General features: G+C 38.7%; 1 protein-coding gene across 6 annotated transcripts in view; it reads left to right on the top strand.

Moving 5' to 3' along the window:
- The window catches only part of mffa (mitochondrial fission factor a), a 45,743-nt gene that overhangs the window by 20,909 nt on the left and 8,453 nt on the right, over positions 1-16,381 (top strand). For 3 of the 6 annotated variants that reach the window (XM_043702854.1, XM_043702855.1, XM_043702857.1), the window contains 3 exons: positions 3,073-3,243; positions 8,776-8,838; positions 12,168-12,252. In XM_043702854.1, the coding sequence (XP_043558789.1) occupies positions 3,073-3,243; positions 8,776-8,838; positions 12,168-12,252 (319 nt within the window). The remainder of the gene's footprint in view (positions 1-3,072; positions 3,244-8,775; positions 8,839-12,167; positions 12,253-16,381) is intronic. The other 3 variants (XM_043702858.1, XM_043702856.1, XM_043702859.1) reach the window with 3 other exon arrangements.

Here is a 16,381-nt window from a genome sequence, read left to right as displayed (position 1 = left end):
TCATGGAAGAATCTAAGCTGGTGGTTTTTGTAACAGGATGGGTTGTCCCTGTGTAGCCATCAAGTTGAAAGAACAAAGAATATTAGTTCACCCTTTACTGACCTGAAATTGTACACAATGTACAACATTTGGGGGTGTAATATGTCACACATACTTATTGTGACTTATTGTTTTAAACTGTAACTAAATGAAGATGGCGGCAATCCTAGAACACTCTTAGCAAATATGAGAACAAATAGAAGCAGTGATTTGCATAATTTAATTAACAAGGGCCTGACAGTCTGCTGGGGAAATGTGAATTGCATTTAATTGATGGGATTAATATTTTAATGCATGTATTAAACCAGGCAACACACTGACCATCCTGGTTAAAGGAGGAAAATATGCAATCCAATATGATTTTACAATAGTTAAGGATTGTATTAGGGTACAGAAATATTAATCTCAATTGTATGGTTTAGAAATATTGAATTATTAATTTCATCTCTAGTTCATATCAAGTGACAGACTGGTTAAACCCCTTTTAACATTTTATTTCAAAACTGTGGCTGCAAGCTACACTCATGATGTTCTTAGGCATCTCTATTGCATTTATACATTAGAAAAAGTCGGTTAATCTTTCCTTGTATTTATATTAGTTACCTGAATCCAAAAGTTATGTTTTTTAAGAAGTTATTTTAAAAGCTGGGGAATATTGAAAAGCCCCTGAGAAGATTATTAGCATTATTATTACTTTAATGTAGTAAAGCTCAGCTGGAATATAGGCAACTTGATGCCCAGAACTTGGATCTTTTATATCCATTCATCTTGTATTTAAATTCAACAGGGTTTGTTGGAAATGAATGAAACAAAATTGGACTCAGGAATAGAAGAAGCCACAATGAAAGTTTAAACCTAAGGGCATTATCTCAATTGAATTACAAAATCATTTCATATTTGAAAACTTTCAAAGAATCTAATATAATTAATTCTTCATTTTGGGGAGGATGTATATGTAATTTATTTAACAAATCAATGTTGTGGTTTTCTTAATATTTAAAAGAGGAAGAGCAATCGAGTAAAGTTTGGATGCTGTGTCCACAGTTGCTTTCCCACTCACTGACCTTCTGCAGTAGCAACTTCTTTTTATCGCTTGGCAGGAATTTTAAATGGTGACTGAACCATTTGGTTTCTGGCTGAAGGAATTATTTCAGTTTTTTTAATGGGATGTCTGCATCCTGGCCATACTAGCGTTTGTTTTCCATCTGTTTTCACCTGTGGGTTTAGAGTCTCATCTGGCCAGATGGGTAAGGACAGCAAATTCCTGTCCCTAAAAGACACAAAATAACAGATGGGTTTTTATGACCATTCATGATAGCTTCATGTTCATCATTACGGAGACTTGCTTTTATCCCAGATTTATTAATTTAATTTAAATTCTGCTGGCTGTCATGGTGTGATTTGATCCAATGGATTACTAATTACCACTGCAAATTACCACTACCTCATCTTCTCCCCATATGCACGTTATTCCTATTGCAAGAGGGTGATGGCTGGGCAAAGTGCAAGATTGTGAGGTTCTAGAAGCGACACAGATTTTCCATTTGCCTGTCAGTGTACCAGATGACGTTGACCCTTTATTTATTCAAAGTATATTGTGCAAATGCATTATTGGTTTCTCAAACAAAAAAAGGTGAGAGTGAACATGTATGTCTCTACAAAAAGACCCTGATTATTTTTCTTTCATGGTTTAAACAAAATCCTCAGAATTCAGTTATTTGGTGATGTGATATTCCATCTTTTTAACCTCAATCAAAGCTGCTTTGCAAAGCATTACTTGCTAGTGTTGTAGAACAGTTTTAGGTCACCTGTTCAATTTATTATTTGTTCCTTCCATCCTGTGGGAAATTGACTGTATTGCACCTGCTCAACTTTATTGGGGATTCAGAATGCACATTTGAGTTTAGAATACCTTTTTTCCATTTTATTATGCTTCCATTTAAGCATTTTAATTTAAATCCTCCAATCCAGCAACAAAAAGCTTCTGGGGTGTGATGCTTCAATTCAATTTTGGCAGGACTACATGTCTTTGCTCCTGAAGGCTTGGGGCTTCTGCTTCTATACTCAAGTTCAAATAATCCACCTATTAAATGAAAGAGACAGAAACAAAATCCTATAGTTGTAACCTTGACCTCCAGCCTATTCACTATCTTACCGAGTTCTGTATGGCTGTAGCTGGTCATAGTCACAACATTGCAGAATTATAAAAATTTTGAATGTAAAGTCTAAAATTTTTCTAATGTTAGATTGAACTGGCATGTCAGAAATTTGGGGTGAGGTAGGGTCATCTTTAGGAAAAAAATTATTTTTCTAGTTTTTAAAATTCTGATTTTTTTAAATATTCTGAAATTTTTCACTTCATTTCACTGACACTTTGTTACCTCAGAGGTGGTAGCTTACTGAAATATTACTTGAATGGATTGTTTAAGAGTACAGTGTTTCCATCTACAAGATAGTTAAACCTTCTGTATTGTTCATTGTATTCAGTGTACATGATGGAAGTAACACAAGCCAAGAGGATCCCTTGGAATTCTTCTGTCGCATAGTATTGGCATTGATGCGATAAGCAAAAGGCAGACTGAGATGTGTCCATTGAAATACTGTTTACTTCAGATCTGAGTATTTGTCTTTTAAATTAACTACACGTGATGCACTTGAAAGCTGGCAGAGGTGGGGTGGGAAGAAAATATCATTCTTACATCTGTAATAATGTTATGGATGAAGTATATTTCACGGGGATCCCCTTGACTACTGTTTCTTCTGTTTATCTGCTTTCCATTCCAAAGTTTCCGAAGGAATTTGATATCCATACTTTGTTAATATCTTGAATTTTTAAAAAATATGAGCAAATCACATGAAGGTGCACCATCAATGGATGTCACCTTTAAAATAAACTATCTTCAGAGCCTGGAAGTAACTAGAGACTAGTGCTGTACGATATCACTTATATGAATCGCACTGTCTGTTATTTGTACTTCTGTCTGAATCTGATTTCCATGTTTTTCTCTTACACTGTTGTGTGCATATGGACAGAGTGACACCAACTCCCCAACCTCAGCTTGAACCTCGTCTTTATCCTCCACTCATCTCCTCTGAAGATGGACCAAACGTATACTCTCCACATGGCATTTTGTCAATAATCCACTCCACCACCCGTAGGGCCTACCAGCAAGTCATGGACATGCTAGATGAAAATCGCAGAAGGTGATTGGCTGTTGGAATTCAATTGTGTTGTGTTGTAATACAGTTGAAGATGCTAATTTCTTGTCATAGGCATTACTTCACTATAATGTATACATTTAGAAGCAGGGGCTTCAGTCTGATAGTACATCTAAGAGTAAAAGGCAGGTCTAAAATTCACTGTTAGTGTTTGGTCGTGGAGTATAAATTCGTTCCTGCATCTTCCCTACACCATGAGTTTGTATTCTCAGTCTAGCTGTCAATGGAAAAGTATAAGACTGGGTTACTTTGGTAGAAATGTGAAACTGCCCTATCTGCTGGAAGTAGCAAGTCCCAATGAACTGGCAGCAAACAGACTGTAACCATATAACAAAGAAAAACATAGTTTTTTGTAAACCTGGGTGTAACTGACCATGTAGATTATAGTTGTTCCAGTTTCAATTTATAATGTAATGAACCGAAATGGAAAAGTATGTAAAAGGAGCAGCTGGTGCATTGGTATACTCAAATTTACTCCTGCTCGTTGGTAAAATCCATCTAATCCTCCACCTTTTCCCATCCAAAACACTGCACACACTCCTAGAAGAAGCAAGAAAACCAGTGGAGCAGGGTGCTGATGGGGGGAATGAGGTAAGGAGAGGCAAATGTTGACATTGAAAAGAAATTAGGGAAATTGCCTGCAATCCTTGTAGGCAATTATACAAGCTTCAGAGTACTGCAGTTTGCAGAACTACCTCTTAAAAACTTCAAATGTCTTTTATTGAGAGGAAGATCTCCAGAACCCTTTTGAAAATTTTGTTAGTAATAGTTGATATCAGCATACCTGGGATAAGATGGGAGAAATCAGTCAGAGTTTTTTCACTCTGCAGTAGCCCTTAATAAAGGTATGCACATGTGTGTTGTTGGGAGAGGAAAGATTGTATTTGTTTATGAAATCTCGTCTGCTCTTTCCACCCTATCCCTGGTGATCAAATAGTCAATTGCATAAATATTGCCTTGTTGGATGAGTTATTAAAAGGAGACCAATGCCTTTGATACATAATCAGTAAATCAACTCTTCAAAGGAAACAAAGGGTGGATGGAAAAAAGATTGGTATTCACATTAGAAATGATGGCCTCAATTAGCCCAGTGTTCATCTGTGGAGAACTAGATTAGCCACATCTTTTCTTTTCTTCAGTACACGCGACCTCAGCTTGTACTGTCTTTTGTAAAAGAGGTTTTGTAACTTTACAAAAATGAGCCAAAAATGTAGCTTTACTTCTTTGTAGCTGAGTTGTTCCTGGTACCTTTTGGTTTGGTTTTGCCCTTCACAGTATCATTACATGGTGCTCAATGTTTTTCAATCATGGGATGTGGTATTCATTGCTCAACTGCATTTGTCCTTGAGGCGATGAATCATCTTCTTGAACTGCAGTTTGTTAGATGAAAATATTTCCACAATGTTATTCAGTACGAGTTTGAGGATTTTGACCCAGCAACAATGCGGCAGTGCAATGTTGATGTGTGACTTGGAGGGGAGCTTTGAAATGGTAGTCCATCCGAGGAGCTGCCTGAACTGCTGTGCTCTTCCAGCACCACTAATCCAAAATCTGGTTTCCAGCATCTGCAGTCATTGTTTTTACTTTTTGGGAAGTGATGTCAGGAGAATAGATGAGTCGCTGCAGTGAATCTTTTCTAATTAAATAAGAACCAGGCCAATATCCTGGAGGAAAAATCCAAACCTGTCTAAAGCAAAGTATATGGTTGGAATAATTTCTTATCAAGTAGTGGGCTTGATGATGGATTTTACTATAATTCAGCAGTTAGAGTCATAGAGGTGTACAGCACGGAAACAGACCCTTGAGTCCAACTCATCCATGCCAACCATTTAGATATCCTAAATTAATCTAGTCCCATTTGCCAGCATTTGTCCCACATCCCTCTAAACCCTTCTTATTCATATACCCATCCAGATGCCTTTTATTTGTAATTGTAGCAGACTCCACCATTTCCTCTGGCAGTTCATTCCATACATGCAACACCCCTCTGTGAAAAAGTTGTCCCTTAGATCCTGTTTAAATCTTTCCCCTCTCATCTCAAACGTATGCCCTCTAGTTTTGAACTCTCCTACCCTAGGGAAAAGACCTTGCCTATCCATGTCTCTCATGATTTTATAAACCTCTATGCAGTCATCCTTCATCCTCTGATACTCCAAGGAAAACAGTCTCAACCTATTCAGCCTCACCCCATAGCTAAAACCCTCCAACCCTGGCAACATCCTTGAAACCTTTCCTGAACATTTTCAAGTTTTAACATCTTACCTATAGCAAGGAGACCAGAACACAGTATTCCAATAGTGGCAGAACCAATGTCCTGTACAGCAGCAACATGGCCTCTCGACTCCTATACTCAATGCACTGACCAATAAAGGCAAGCATGCCAAATATCTCCTTCACTATCCTGTCTATCTGTGACTCCAGCTTCAAGGAACAATGAGCCTGCACTCCATGGTGTCTTTGTTCAGGACCTTAGCATTAAATGTATAGTTCCTGCTCTGATTTGCTCTTCCAAATGTAGCACCTCTCATTTACCATCTACCACTCCTCAGCCCAACTAATCAAGGTCCCATTGTACTCTGAGGCAATGTTCTTTGCTGTCCACTGCACACCAAATTTTGTGCAAATTTACTAACTATACCTCCCATATTCACATCCGGATCTTTATATAAATGTCGAAAAGCAATGCACCCACCAACAGTCCCCTGGTCACAGGCCAGCAGTCCAAAAAGCAGCCCTTCACTGTTCTGTGGAAGGATCAGCAGACCCAAAATGTTAACGCTGATTTATTCTCAAAGATGCTGCCAGACCTGCTGAGCTTTTCCAGCAACTTGTGTTTTTGTTCCTTCACCGCTACCCTCTGTCTCCTACTGTTGAACTAGTTCTGTATCCAAGTAGCTAGTTCTCCCTGTATTCCACGTGATGTAGACTTGTTAACCAGTCTACCATGCGAACCTTGTTGAACGTCTTACTGAAGTCCTTGATTTTATTGACTGAAAAGCGAATTGCATATTTCTTGCAAAAACTGGTTGTAGCAGTTTGTAATATGTTGGAAATTGATAAAATCGAGACTAAGAAAGTGCACTTTTTTTAAAAAAAAAAGTTGTATTTGTTATCTGAGGAAAATTCCTAAATCAGCAACATTGAAGGCTACATAAACTATTGTAGCCACATTGTAAATCAAGCACCTTCTTTAATTTACTGAAAACAGCACAGGTAATTTTCCTTATGCATGCTTGATGACAGCAATTTAACCTTAATTTAGCCAGTTTATCAAATGTCAAAGGCATTTTAATAATTTTTGCTTAAATTATGCGGGCTATCCTTCCTATTTAGTAGAAAATCAGGCTTGCTTACTTTGCACCCCTGTTTAGTTTTGTATGGTACATAAATCTCCCTATGTCTGGACATTCTTTAAACAATGTTAAAACTAATATTGTTTGTAAACAGCATGTAGCATATTACTGCATGTTCATACCAGTCCTGCAAAAGAAGTGTGCAAGTGCTCAGTTGTAGTCAAACAGCTGACATTGGACTGAAAAATATTTTTAATAATGAACTAGTTTATTTTAAACTTCAAGTACAGCCAACACATTTGGGCGTAAGGATATGTGTTCCAAAAGCTGAATATCCTCCTGTTACTTTGTTTTGAAATTGAATGGCTAGTAACAATCAGTATATTAATTATTGCTTAAATATATATTCAAAGGTGTTTTCAAGAAAGCATATATTTAGTGAATAAAAAGTGAACTTTGGACCTGCCTGCCAAGCAAGAGTTTTACTTGCTTATAAACAATCTATTATTGTATTTTAAATATGCAGTAATTTGCAATTATATTTTGAAATTCTCTAGCTTACACAGGTTGTTTATTGGCAAACAGTGCTTTAGTTCAGCTATTTTCTTTTTTAATTCTAATGATGTGAAGTATTGTAAGTGATTATAGTGCTGCTATATTGTATCTTGTGTTGGAGGAGATTGATCAGCATGCAACTGAACTGGTGTAGCCTACAAAATTCTTGCTTTTGAAAATTATTTACTTACAATCAAAGGTTACAGGTTCTTATATACATTTAATGACACCGTATTTAATTATAAGTTTTGCTTTTCCAAGCATGTAAAAGTGCAACAAAGCCATCAAAATCCTTTCTTCTCTTTCCCCACTCCAGACAAGTGAATCAAACCATAAAATACATTTAAAAGCAAACTAAAAGTCCAACTTTTATTTTCATTCACCAATTCTTACCAACCACTGTAGGACCTAACATTTGTCTGACATTTTATTTAAAGCAAAAGAATTAAATAACTGCTTCTGAAAGACTGTCTCAAGCTTACCAGTATAACCTGAGTGGTAGGGGTGAGGTTGCTTTTCTGTGTAATGATGTATCGGTTTGATATGCATACTTTTTGCTTGTGCACTGTCATGCAAAATGGTTTACATACTACTGACTTGTGAAAGACTCTAAGGATGACTGCAAAAGAATGAACTTACAGTTGTTGTACCTTATGGACTGTGTATGCTCTTCCTCTTCTACCCTTTCCAACAAGTTCTTTGTAAGTTGCTCTTCCGTTCTGTAAAACCTTGAGTTTGATAAGGCACAAATCAAGGATGTGATGGAATAGTTTCCACTCAAGTGCAATTCCAACAACACCCCATTGACCACCTTAAACTTACACTCCCTCCACCACCTGCACACAAGATAGATCTGCAATAACTCACCAAGTCTTGTTTAGCAGTACCTTCCATAACCTTAACCTCAATCACCTTGAAGAACAAGGGCAGATGGATGGGAACACCGTCACCTGTAAGTTTCCTTCTAAACCACATACTGTCCCAAAATGAAACTATATTGTTGTACCTTCAGGTCACATGATAAAACTTCTGGAACTCTGTCTTTATATTGGTACCATGGTTGTACCTGCACCACATGGACTACTGTGGTTCAAGAAGGCAGCTTGCCACCACCTTCTGCAAGGCAGCTAGGGTAACAAATGAGGCTTAACTAATAAAGCCCACTTTGCATGAAATGATATACTATACAGCTAAATGTATTTAAAAATATCAGAAGTTGATGTTGTGGATTAGTCCCACCCCCCCAGATCCTTTGCACAGTCATTTTGAAGGTGTAACAGGTAATTTCATCTGGGTTTCACCTGTGTGTGATGATATCTAGAGTTGGTTCTGAAAGGGTGCAGTATGGAGAGTACAGTGGAGATTGTGAACAATTAAGGCCATTACTGTGTATCATAAAGCAGTGCATGGGAATATACTTCTACATAATTTAAAATGAGTCCTGACGATTTGGTTTTCAAAACTAAAAAGTCAGGTCTTTTGCAACATTTAAAGGCCAAATGCTAATGGAAGTTGTACTTTCAATGGAAAAGTAACATTGCATCTTATAGTTATAATAATCTAAGATCTATCTGTCTAAGTCTGCGTGTATTTATTCCTGTCGTTTCCTTTGCCATTCTATATCCTGAATACTGTCATCTGTCCTATTGTGTCTTTTTCTGGAAACCAGAGCAGTACTTCATGGTGGGTCAACTTGTTCTACGTCATCGAACCCTCAGCTTGATTGTTCCAGGTAAATATGGCCATTTGTGGTCTCTGTTTTAGGCTTTGATATTAGCCCCTCTCCTTTGTTTCTCAACTTTTGAAATTGTTTGATTAACACATCACTAAGCAAGGATAAAGTTTATTACTTGCAAGATTGTTGTGACAAGAATTGATCATCTGAGTAATCAAAGAATGAAACATTTAAAATCCAGATAATTTGAAGGATGGGGTGACAATCAAGTGAGCTGTTTTGTCCTGGATGGTGTCAAATGTCTGGACTGTTGGAGCTGCACTCATCCACGCAAGTGGGGGTGTTTCATCACATTTGTGGCTTGGAGATAGCAAACAGACTATGTGGGGGTGGGGCAGTGGTTTAGTAGACGTTGTGAAGGTTGAAGTGCTCAGCTGAGAATTCCTAGCCTCTGAACTGCCCTTACAGCTGCAATACTTATATGGCTGCTCCAGTTCAGTTTCTGGTCAGTGGTAACCCCCACAATGTTGGTAGTGGGAGAATTTAGCGATCATAATGTCATTGAATGTTAAAGTGTAATGTTTAGATTTTCTCTCATTAGAAATAGTAAATGTCAGGCATTTGTGTGGAGTGCATGTTATTTGTTATTTATAAGGCCAAGCCTGGATATTGTCCAGGTCTTGCTGCAAATTGACATGAGCTGCTTCAGTATGTGAGGAGCTGCAGATGGTGCTGATTATCATGTAGTCATTAATAAACATCCCTACTCCTGACCATTAAGATGAATGAAATGTCATTGATGTAACAATTAAAGATGTTTGGGCCTGGGCCACTACGCAGAGGAGTTCCTACAGTGATGTCCTGAGGCTGAGATTATTGACCTTCAGAAACCACAGCCATTTTCCTTTGTGCCAGGCATGACTCCACTAGCCAAAGTCAAATGCTGTGTTGTCAAGAATAATCATGCTTCCCTCACCTGAAATTCAGCTCTTTTTTTTGTATTTGAACAAGGCTGTAATAAGGCTGTGATGAGGTTAGGAGCTGAGTGGCTCTGGCAGAATCCAAACAGTGTTGTAAAATGCTGATTTTTAGTACTATTGCTGACTCCTTTCATCAGTTTGCTCATAATGAAGAGTAGTATTGGGCAGTAATTTATTTGGTTGAATTTGTTCTGCTTTTTGTGCACAGTGCATAACCTGCATTGTTGGGTAAATGCAAGTGTTTTAGCTATACTCCAAGCAGTTTGGCTGAGGGCATGGCAAGGTCTGGACCAGAAGCCAGCCCTGTTCCAGTTCCTGGAATATTATCAGGGCCCATGGCCTTTGCAGTATCCAATGCCTGCAGTTGTTTCTTGATATCACAGAGTGAATTGAATGAAGACTGGCATCTGTAACGCTGAGGATCTCGGGATGAGGATGAAATGGATTATCTACCCAATACTTCTGGCTTAAGACAGATGCAAATATTTCAGTTTTGTCTTTTGCAGGGTTCCCTATCATTTGAGAATGGGGTTATTTTTGGGGCTTTCTCCTTCCATTAGATGTTTAGTTATCCATCACCATTGATGACTGGAAGTGGCTGCTAAGCTTAGATCTGATTGATTGTGGCATTGTTTAGCCCTGTATATTGCAAGCTTCTGCTCTTTGGCATGCAAGATGTCCTGTTAGGTAGCGTCACCAGGTTGACACTTCACTTTTAGGTATGCATCGTGCTGCTCCTGGCAGCTGTCCTGCACTCTCCATCGAACCAGGGTTGGACAGTAATGGTACTGTGGAGGATATTTCAGGCAGAGGTTGCAGCCTGTGGTTGAATACATTCTGCTGCTGTTGTTAATGATCGACAGCACTCGTGGATGTCGAGTTTTGAGTTCATCCCACTTCATACCTAGGTCGTGCAAGATAGAGGATGTCCTCATGAATGTGAGACTTTATTCTCAATCACACTGATACTGTCATGGACTGATCTATCTGAAACAGGTAGATTGGGGTGGACTGGGACAAATGGATTTTTTTTTCCTTTTTGCTGGCAAGGCATATTTGATAAACAATGGGAGGTTTCCTTGTCCATGTTTGACCTGATGCCAGAAGAACTTCTGGGGTCTGAAGTAAATTTTGAGGACTCCTAGGGCAACCCCTCCACTTTGCTGGGCCCCTCCTGCTGATGGGACAGGACACATCCAGGATGATGAAAGCAGTATCTGGCACATTCTTTAGACTTCGAAGTGATTTTATAAAACTGAGTGGTGTGCTAAACAACTTCAAAGAGCAGTTAATAGTTCACCACATTACATTGGTGTGGAGTCACATTAGGCCAGATCACCAGTAGGTAGCAAATTTCCTTCCTTAAATGACATTTATGAACCAGATTTTTATTTTTCATGACAATCAACGAGACCAGCTTTTAGTTCCATAAATTTTTTAAAATTAAAGTCAAATTTCACTATTTGCCATGGTGGGATTCAAATTCATGTCCCAAAAGATTAGCCCAGCATTCTGGATTACTATGCCCCTGCCACCCCTAAATTGGTCCCTGTTTTAAAGTCAGAAAAAAAGTGTTTTTGGAAGGTACAAGGTGGGGAAGAAATTAAATTTGGATGCAACTCTTGTTTACCTCATTGGGAGACTGAATAATTGTGTTTGTAATGTGAGGTCACAATCTTGACTTTAGTAGGGTGAGGGATAGTGTGAATTAAGCATAGATGAGACATGTGACCCTGACTGTGATTTTCATAGGATCAATAATAGGCATTTATTTACCATAGTTTTGCATTGGTTCCCATGTTAAATCTGGTACAGAGGTCAATTTACTATATGTATTTACTTGATTTTAGTTTAATATATATTTACTTTTAGTTTAATTGCACAATTAGTTCATTTTGTTTCTTGATTTTGGATCCGTATTGGATTTTTCAATTTCCAATATATATACAGGGTAACATCTCCAGTGAAGAGGTAATTGAAGGGAAAATCAACCTTTTGCCATACTAAATGTTTAACTTGCTTTTTAAAGTTTAAGTTTTTTCAGCGTTTTAGGTGGAGGCTTTTGCAGTACCCATCAAATGACAGTTGCTTTGTTAATCTGTTCATAAAAAAATTAAACCCTGCAGTTGGTTGTTGTTTAACTATTACAGCAGAATTCCTTTATTAACAACTCTTTTGTCATTTAACTACTTACTGTTAGAAATGAATATATCGATAATCAGAGAAGATATCAATAACTCAACCATGATAAGTAATCTGGATATGTATATAGTAACTGCAGGGAAGTGAAACTAGTAATTCATCAACATTGGTCTTCTTTAACTTATTGCAAGTGTGATAAAGTTGAATGAAATGAATCGGTTGTTGATTTTTGATAATAGAAAATAGTCTCGTCTTTCTCCCTAGGTATAGCATTTCAAATTGCGATTCTGCAGTGGAAGGAACACCAGATGACATGGCTGTAGTGGATTCTGTTTCCTTACGAAGACAGGTACTACATTAATTTATGAGCACTCTCACCAATGTTTTTGCATTAATACACTCATCTTACGCGATTCTGGCAAGTAAACCAAAGAACATTTTTTGGTGCATGGTTTGTTTTACTGTTCATCTGAGAATACAGTGGAATGCAAGCAAGGACAATGAAATGATGCACTTCATATTCCTTCCACCAAAAAAGAAAATCTTCCAAGCATGTAAATGAATCACTCAAATGATGCTTGCACACATTGTTATGGACTATGCTAGACCACTCAAAACATTCTTCAACAGACAGCCCCAGACATAACTTTGCAATTTGCTTCGGTAATTGTACAGTGAAAATTACCCGGAGTAAGTTAGCTAGATTGACTACTAGATTTTAAAGCAAACAAAAATTTATTCACAAAATTACACCGTGAAATACAAAGTACAGAATAAAGAACCCCTACAGAACTCCGCCTATCCAACTTGACTTGATTATGCTGTTCCGAATATATACAACATTCCCAATAAGCAAACTCCCTTTAAAACCAGTATCAATGGAACACGGGCTTACAGGTTGAAGTTGAAGGGCAGAAAGTGAGAGAGTGAGTTTCCACACAGCTCACTGTTGAACTCCTTACCAGTTCAAGACTGAACTAAACAGCTCAGCTCAGCTCAGCTCGAGAGCTGACCACTCCCTTTTTCTTTATACAGGTCACTTCTAAAACCTGACCACTTTGGTCTGAAGTTTCATCTGTTTACATCACAACAAAAGGCCTCTCAAAATACTTTTCATCTCTATACCAAACCAGACTGATTGGAGCCTGGCCCGGTTTATTGTCCCTCTGAAAAAAAATCAAGGATAGAGTCTCCTTGAGCCAGGGAACAGCTTTTAGAAATAACAAGGGACTAGCTTTGTGACACCTCCCCCTTAAAAAGATGAACCATCAATACCAAAAGATGGATTTATTTTTAACCCTTCAAAACTTGGTGAGTAGTCTAAACACACACATACTCTATACTAACTATAAACATGCTCAACCCCATGCAAATTCAGGCCGTAGGACACCCACAACTGAACGCCTCCGTATCTCATTCGAGTCTCGATAACTCATCGGCTAGCACATTTTTACGATCTCCCACATGCACAATTGCCAAATCGAATGGCTGCAAACCAGCTCCATCTAAACAGTCTGACATTTTTGTCCTTAAATTTCTCCTCAAATGTCAATGGGTTGTGATAAGTGTATACGATTGTCTCAGATGCATTGCTGGTAATATAAACACTGAAATGTTGTAATACCAACACCAAGCTTAAAGTCTCCTTCTCCACCATTGAATATTTCTGTTGATGAACGATCAACTTCCTAGAAAAATACTCGATGGGACTTTCCATCCCTTCATCATCCACCTGCAGGAGCGCCACACCGACACCCACGTCACTGGCATTGATAGCCACCTTGAAAGGCTTCATGTAATCAGGTGTGGCTAATATTGAGACAGTGGTTAGTACAGTTTTTAGGCTAAAGTGAGGACTGAAATGATGGAGATCAGAGTCGAGCGTTTGGTGCTGGAAAAGCACAGCAGGTCAGGCAAGATCTGAGGAGCAGGAAAATTGACATTTCAGGCAAAAGCCCTTCATCAGGAATGAAGCTGGGAGATTTTCTCCCCAAACCCCACCCTGTCCCATTTATGTCTCCACCCTCCAAGGCTCCCAGCCCCCTTCCTCATGAAGAGCTTTTGCCCAAAACATTGATTATCCTGCTCCTCGGACACTGCCTGACCTGCTCTGCTTTTTCAGCACCACACTCAACAGTCTTTAGGCTGTAAAATGCATTTTGACAGTCCTCTGTCCACTGAAACACCTTGCCCTTTATTTAACTGTTCGGTGAGTGGAGCAGCCACACTACTAAAGTTTGGCACAAATTTGCGGTAAAATCCACTCAACCCCAGAAACCGTGGTACTGCTTTTTTTCATCAACGGTTGGGAAATTCCCCAATTAGTTTTGTTTTCGCATCCATCGGGTCATTTATCCATGTCCAATAACATGGCCCAGCAAGGTGACTTGGGCTTTGGCAAATTCACTTTTAGTTAGGTTTACCACCAATCCTGCCTTCCAAAGTAAATTGAACAAGTCTGATAAATGTTCCTTCCAGGAGTGACTAAAAATCACCAGTTCATCTCTATACACCACACAGTTGGATAATCCAGCAATGACCGTATTAGTCAGTCTCTGAAATGTGGCTGGAGCCTTTTTTTATACCAAATGGCATGACTTAGAACTGATAAAATCCATTTGGCGTTAAGAGAGTCAAAATTGCCTTTGCGCTCCCTGACACAGGTACTTGCCAGTAGTCTCTGAGCAAGTTCAACTTAGAAATGTAAGTTGCTTGTCCCACTTTTTCGACACAGTCCTCCAACTGTGGAATTGGATATGCATCGGTCTTTATAATGGTGTTGACTTTGCAATAGTCCACACATAACCGTTGGGTACCATCTGGCTTTGGCACCATGTTTATAGATGAGCACCAGTCAGTGTAACTCACTTTGATTATGCCATCTTGGAGCATGCTCTCTATCTCCTTCTGAACCTGCGCCAACTTTAGAGAGTTCTGCCTATAAGGATGTTGCTTAATCGGAACAGCATCTCCTATATCTACATCATGCACGATTAGGTTAGTACTTCCCAGTTTATTTCCACATATCTCCCCATGTGATAGTAATAACTCTTTCAGGTCAATTTGATTTTCTTGTGGAAGGTAACTCAATAATTTATCCCAATTTTTGACAACTTTTTCATTATCCAATTTGATTTCAGGAATGTCCAATTCAGAATCCTCTGAAATTGGTTCTTCCTTCTGTACTGTAATCATTAACACCTTCTCCTCTTGCTTTCCTTCCTGATCAAAATACCTTTTGAGCATATTCACATGACACACTGTGAGATTTCTTCCTGTCTGGAGTCCTTATCAAGTAGTTCGCCTCACTCCATTTCCTCTCAATTTGATAAGGTCCACTAAACCTTGCTTTAAAAGGCTCATCTGTTACTGAAGTAATACCAATACCTTATCCCCAATTGCAAAATTGGGGATTTGTGATTTCTTATCTGCTTCCTGTTTGATTGTATGCCTGTGACACTTTTAAATGCTGTCCAGCCAACTCTCCAGCTCTATTTAATCTTTATCTAAAATTTGACACATAGTCCAAATGAGTGGCCTCTGAATTCTGACTTATTAATTTTTCTGAATCAATTTTTGCAGTCCTCTTACTTCTTGCCCAAAACTTAATTCAAACGGACTGAATTTGGTTGATTCACTCAGTGCACCTCTGATCACAAAAAGTAGAAACGAAACTTCCTTATCCCAATCATCTGGATAATCCTGACCTAAAGCCGTCAACATGGTCTTTAGTGTTTGCCATCTCTCTAGCGTTCCCTGTGATTCCAGATGGTACTCAGTAGATTTGAATTGTTTTATTCCCAAGTTATCCATAACCACCTTGAATAGTTTGGATGTGAAGTTTGATCCTTGATCTGACTGGATCTCCATTGGCAGTCCATATCTAGTAAAACAATTTAAGTAATTCTTCTACAACCCTTTTAGCTGTGATGTTGCGTAATGGGATTGCCTCTGTAAATCTAATTGACACATCCTTTATTGTTAATAAATACTGATTCCTGCTTTTTATTTGAGGTAGGGGACCTGTGCAATCAATCAAGACTCTTGTGAAAGGTTCCTCAAATGCTGGAATAGTTATCAAAGGTGCAGGTTTTACTGCTGGCATGGGTGACATGTCTGGCAAAATTCAACTACATCTCTGTATAGTCCAGGCTAGTAAAAATGTCTTTGTATTTCAGCCTGTGTTTTCTTCACCCCTAAATGACCTCCAAGTGTTAACTCATGCACCACTCGCAGCACCTCCTTTGTATACCCTATTGGCAAAACAATTTGATAAATAGAACATAGAACAATACAGCACAGAACAGGCCCTTCAGCCCACGATGTTGTGCCGAACATTTGTCCTAGCTTAAGCACCCATCCATGTACCTATCCAATTGCCGCTTAAAGGTCACCAAAGATTCTGACTCTACCACTCCCACAGGCAGCACATTCCATGCCCCCACCACTCTCTGGGTAAAGAACCCACCCCTAACATC

This window comes from Chiloscyllium plagiosum, chromosome 13 (genome assembly GCF_004010195.1).
Source record: "Chiloscyllium plagiosum isolate BGI_BamShark_2017 chromosome 13, ASM401019v2, whole genome shotgun sequence".
Classification (NCBI taxonomy): Eukaryota; Metazoa; Chordata; class Chondrichthyes; order Orectolobiformes; family Hemiscylliidae; genus Chiloscyllium; species Chiloscyllium plagiosum.
Note: the sequence above shows the minus strand (reverse complement) of the source record. Positions and strands in the feature narration are given on the sequence as shown.